The sequence below is a fragment of the Barbatula barbatula genome (genome assembly GCF_947034865.1).
Source record: "Barbatula barbatula genome assembly, chromosome: 15".
In the NCBI taxonomy this organism is placed as follows: domain Eukaryota; kingdom Metazoa; phylum Chordata; class Actinopteri; order Cypriniformes; family Nemacheilidae; genus Barbatula; species Barbatula barbatula.
This window is the reverse complement of record NC_136778.1, coordinates 546,500-552,388: the sequence shown is the minus strand read 5'-3', so window position 1 is coordinate 552,388 and position 5,889 is coordinate 546,500. Positions and strand designations below refer to the sequence as shown.

The following is a 5,889-nucleotide window of genomic DNA, read 5'->3' as shown; positions in this document are numbered from 1 at the left end:
TCGGAAGTGATTCAAGTCCTCATGTTGATGTACTTCCGCTCGTGACCAGCAGGTGGCACTTGATCGCGCCGCCATATTGGACAGGGCAAATGGATGGGCCAGCTGCGACTTTTCTAGACATAACGCAAAATAACGTGATTCTAAACCAATCCAACACAGAGTTTGCGTCACTTTCCTTGTCAGAAAATTATGAATTGTCATAAGGAGTTGTGGGAACTCCTGTCGGATGACAAATGTGTTTAAAACGCAACTCCCGGTTCTCAAACAGATGATTTACTCACATCAACAATGCCTTCGAGAAATACATTTCTGATAAAACTATATTTGTCAATGAGAAGGATCCGAAATCCACAACCGTAATAAATGCTATGTTCGTGTCGGGTCACAGTTACGTCAGGATGACGTCAGGGTTAGGGTTCTGGTGTGACATTTATGACGTATACCAGGACGAGGTGGCCGAGTGGTTAAGGCGATGGACTGCTAATCCATTGTGCTCTGCACGCGTGGGTTCGAATCCCATCCCCGTCGAGCGCTTTTATTGCGTCACTGTAAATGACGTCAGCGCGTAGCATCAGATCAGCAATGCCCTAAATGACATTTACATTGAGTCATTCAGCAAATGTTTTTATCAAAAGTGACTTATAGAGAGTTCAGGGAGCAATAAGTCATAAAAGAGCAATAATACAATAGGTGCTAATACAAAGAAAAGCCAGAACAACACCTGTTGAGAGAAGAGAGAGGGTTCTTTCTTTTGTCTGTCAAGTAATCACAGAAGAGAGTTTTGTGAAGGTTGTGAGAGATGTGGTTGACTGGAGCGAGTTAGGAAGAATGTTCCATCAGGAAGGAGAATGCTATGGAGCGATTTTAGTCTCATTAATTATTCATGCGTAAAACAAGATACACACATGCGTAAACAGTTTCGCATGCATAAAACCTAATTTACGTGCACATGGTATATATTTACATTTACGAAAAGCAATTCACGTGCGTAAATCAAAACTATTTTCTCATAAAGTACGTTTCGCAAGCATACAACTGCGCACAAAACTTTCGAAAAGTTAAAATGTACACGTTTGTATTGTTATGCGAATGTACAAATCGTAACACACGTGTGAATCGCCTTGGACGTGTGTGTGTGTGTTTTGAGACTCTCCTGGCAACGCACTTGGGTTGTCGTACTCTTTAGCCAATCAGATTCAAGCTTACCATTCAACCAATCACAACCCACTGAGGGTGCAGGACTCGAGGAAAACGGCTCTGCGCAACTTTAGTGCAGTTTGGCTCAAATACAACGGAAATGACGCATCACCCTCACCGCACGTTAATCACATTACGATCTGTTCCACGCTTGCGCAGCTTCGTGGGTACAATTTATTATATTTTTTACTTTTAAATAAAATACATTACTCAATTTACTTCGCTGATGTCCACCTGGTCTCATTTCACTATATGTTCTGTCAAGTCAGTTTAAAATACTCTAATGTTTCCCCTGACTTTGTAGTTCTTTCTTCATGTAAATGAATATAGTCTAGTTAGACATACGTGTTATGTTCCTTATTCGCTTCTGTAAACGCCATTGAAGGGATTATTTTACTAATTCAGATTAAATGGATAGATATATTAGCCTATATAGACACATACTAATAAATTACTACATTTAAAGTTAACTAGTATTATCAGATTTTAATAAAAACGACACAAAGCATCTTTGACAATACTACTGACCTCAGATAGAAACACGGTAAGGTAAATAGACATGATACAGCAATGAATCGCAAAATGGGAGGAAACTGAAGATTTGCAGTCGATAAAAACACTTTATTCCACATGTAACCAAAATCATGTTCATGTAACAACTCTATTATTTTGGATTGGCAACCACATAAACTGTCAAGTAGTGAACTATACTACTCTAAGAATTAAACTGGTTGAGGTGGCCAAGTATGAACCAGATTCCGGTCAAAGAATCAAGAGTGAAGGAAGACATTGCGGCTTTGTTTGGCAATCCTATTTATTCCTGTTGCCGCTATGATTGAACATGTGGGTTTGTTCTACAAAGGAACAAGAGAAATAATAACAATTACAAATTATCAATAACCATCGCTAACATTGTTAGCAAAGCCAACAGCGCTTATAATGCAAATATGCACAGTACAAATGTATAACCTACATCTCCACCTGAACCCTAATACAATGAACACCACATATAATAATATTTAGGGTAATATATTATCACAAGTAGTAATGTGCAAACCCGTTTGTAGCAGCTACATGTAGCGTTAGCTTAGAAAAATCGCGGCAATCACGTCCGCAAATAACCGCTAAAGCGGAACAATACAAACAATGTAAACATTCGAAACAGCAATAGCTTACATAATACTGATTTCAACATTGTGCAAATAAATGAACACATTACGGAAAAGGAGCAGCAACATGAACAAAGGATGAAACCTTTACTGATAGGTTACACTAATACTGGTCCGTCTGGGAAACACTAAAAACACTTTAGTTCCTAAGGCAGGCTTTCTGACATAAACACATATCGTAATGGTAACGTAAGCAACGTTTAAAAACATAAAAACAGACTCGCCGTGAACGGTTAAACTATGTAACGTTAGCTTACAAAACAAAATATGTGCCGCCTGCACCAAAGCTGCGCAGAGCCGTTTTCCTCGAGTCCTGCACCCTCAGTGGGTTGTGATTGGTTGAATGGTAAGCTTGAATCTGATTGGCTAAAGAGTACGACAACCCAAGTGCGTTGCCAGGAGAGTCTCAAAACACACACACACACGTCCAAGGCGATTCACACGTGTGTGACGATTTGTACATTCGCATAACAATACAAACGTGTACATTTTAACTTTTCGAAAGTTTTGTGCGCAGTTGTATGTTTGCGAAACGTACTTTATGAGAAAATAGTTTTGTTTTACGCACGTGAATTGCTTTTCGTAAATGTAAATATATACTATGTGCACGTAAATTAGGTTTTATGCATGAGAAACTGTTTACGCATGTGTGTATCTTGTTTTACGCATGAATAATTAATGAGACTAAAATCGCTCCATAGAATGCGATCACTCCTTTTTTTTTTTTTAAATCATGTTTTTTATTGTGCATTCCAATTAATATCAATCTGAAGTTGGTTGGTTAACGAATACAATAAAACGCAACAAATACATAAGATAATTAAAAACATTTCATAAAAATGTAGTCATCTCATTTTGGAATCAAACTCTTCACTTATTCAATTGGTCCACTACACAACTGATTGACATTCATTGATCCCGCTTCTCCTGTATATCACTCATCATAGAATCATCCAAATCTTAATATTCAAATCTTCTCTAAATCTTTCGATTTTCATTGAGGATATAATTTTATTGCAAACTGTGGTGAGAGCGCACAAAGCATTTCACTATATATGGTTATGCATGTGAAATAAAACTTTAACACACTTCCTAGACTAGACTACTACAACTTTAGCCATCACACCTCATTGAAATAATGCTTCATTCCTCCTGTAGAGTGATGAAATGAAAAGCCATTGTATCATGTATACTTGCATGCCTTGTTGATTCATCCTCTAAGACATTGGGAAAATTAGACCTTTCCTATCAGAGCACTCTACGCAAGTCCTAGTCCAGGCTCTTGTCCTGTCCAAACTGGATTATTGCAATGCGCTTCTGGCTGGGCACAATCAAACCTCTCCAGATGATCCAGAATGCGGCGGCAAGAGTGGTCTTCAATGAACCGAAGAGAGCGCACATGTAACTCTGCTCTTCATCAGGTTACACTGGCTCCCTGTTGCCGCCCGCATAAAGTTCAAAGCTATGCTCCTGGCCTACAAGACCAACACCGGATCTGCACCATCGTCTCTCCACTCGCTAATGCAGATCTATGTTCCTGCCAGATCACTGCGGTCTGCAAAGGAACAACGACTAGTGGTATCATCCCAAAAAGGAAAAAAGTCACTCTCCCGTACCTTCACTGGATCTGTTCCACATTGGTGGAATGATCTACCTGCTGCTACAAGATCAGCAGACTCTGTTGCCATATTTAAAAAAACGCATCTCAACATTTAGCTGATTGATTTTAACATCAAATTTTTTTTACCAACCTCACTATTCTTAGCTTTGTATACTGTGCTAGACTTTAATAGACTAGTTTTGATGATTGGTATAAAAATGAAACCATTTAAGATTCCCTCAACTAGGCTTATGTTTCTGCATCAGTTTGTCGTCTCCCAACATCTTTGTCATTTGTGTCCCAATCACAACCCATTACCAATGAAAACAATGCACATTTGAACAGGAAAACAAACAATATTTATTGAATTTTCCAACACAACTTCATGACGTTAGGCTCGCCACCTGGGAGGAGATTGACTCCTCGTCACAGAAGTTCAGTCGTCCGCACACCTTTAGTCCAGCTTGAGAGAGAGAGAGAATCAGTTAAACACTTGTTTATAAACACATTCAATGGATGGACAGCTGAAACACTTGCCTTCACAAAGCCGATGTCTTTAGCGTACTGTCTGAAGCACTGACGGCACATGTTGAGTCCATATTTGCGGATCAGACCATGTCTGTTAGCACACACCCGGCTGCATGGAACAACAACTGGTTAGAGATGCACGATACAGAAACATTGAATAATCTATTTTTTAAAGCAATAAAATGTATGTTAAGTGATTCCTAAAACGGAGAGCTAAATACTACAAATCATTGACGTCAGCTTAAAGAAACAAGTATACATCAAATTTCTTTATCGATTTCCACGAGCGCTTAAGTCTCAAACATAATATCACCCATTCACGTGCCCTTTTGTTTATGTAGCATCCCCTACTTCCCAAACAGTTTTAAAAACAACGTTCACAATTGTAATAAAAACATATCCTGTAACGTTTGCAGAAACACGACATACTTTAACGGAACTTGACTTTATATTATTTTGTCATTAACTATGACGTGGTGTTTGCAATCCTGCTTACAAAGTCAATACGTAGCCAAAAGCAAACAGTCATTCTATAATTTCATGGTTTATATCGAGCGTTAGAAGTAGCAGCACAGATTTGTGTGTATAAACCCGGAATCCAGCAGCGTCTGCTCGGACCGTGTCGGATAATGGGCGCCATGTTAGTTTGCAGCATCACGCATGTGCTTCTCACGAATAAAGCTCATAATTCACACACGAACAACCCGAACGGACCCAAATCATCCGCACTCACGCGACCGTCCCTTTAAACGTGTTATGGAGCCAGAACTGACCAGGATCTGGATCCCGGTCCGAATTTTCTGGGGCGACTCCAGTAGAGCTGTTGATGGCCCATGTCGTCTCTCTCGATCGGGATGTCGAAAAGGAAGCTGTGATGCTGCGCAGGCGCAAAAAAAGACGCTCTTGCTCTACGGCGCGCGTTGCATCCTGCGTCGACATTACGTGTAGCGCCTCTAGTGGCGCATTACAAATGTAAACTCCCACACTGACCCAATAGAAAATGATAGGTTGCGTTTCTGAATGCACGAACTACTAAACATGTGCAACATAATGAACACAGTGATACCAGCGTGTTAAAACCATTCAACGCAATATTGGATCAACAAATGTGCAGCGTGTCAGGATAACAGCAGTGTCTCCCCCTGGCGGTAAACAGGCGCCTTACATGTGGCGGCCGCACTGTTTTACTTCAACCGACATCAAACGACTTTATTTCTACTGATTGAACAACCTTCTTTAATAACTTATTTATCTTTAATAACTTATATATTTTTACATTCATTTAACTGTAAAATGCTAGAGGAATCGGACAAACTAGAGCACCAAATGAAAGAAACCCCAAGGTTCCAACCAAATGACTTTTATTACAGCAACCTGCTGTGGCTTTTAGTAAAA

The 5,889-nt window shown here is 39.7% G+C and overlaps 1 protein-coding gene across 1 annotated transcript; it reads right to left on the bottom strand.

The window, feature by feature from the left end:
* Nucleotides 1–4,308: 4,308 nt before the first annotated feature.
* rps29 (ribosomal protein S29) lies at nt 4,309–5,353 on the bottom strand. Its single transcript, XM_079474228.1, has 3 exons — nt 5,268–5,353; nt 4,504–4,603; nt 4,309–4,429 (listed from the first exon to the last, which is right to left on the bottom strand). The coding sequence occupies exons 1-3, from the start codon at nt 5,327–5,329 to the stop codon at nt 4,421–4,423; spliced, it is 171 nt and encodes a 56-aa protein (XP_079330354.1). The 5' UTR covers nt 5,330–5,353; the 3' UTR covers nt 4,309–4,420.
* Nucleotides 5,354–5,889: the final 536 nt, after the last annotated feature.

Bases quoted from the DNA above. Each gene is read 5' to 3' on its own strand.
- rps29 (XM_079474228.1), bottom strand. From the start codon at position 5,329: ATGGGCCATCAACAGCTCTACTGGAGTCGCCCCAGAAAATTCGGACCG. The intron at 4,604-5,267 runs GTCAGTTCTGGC...TGTTCCATGCAG, and splicing joins GGACCGGGATCCAGATCCTG to CCGGGTGTGTGCTAACAGAC.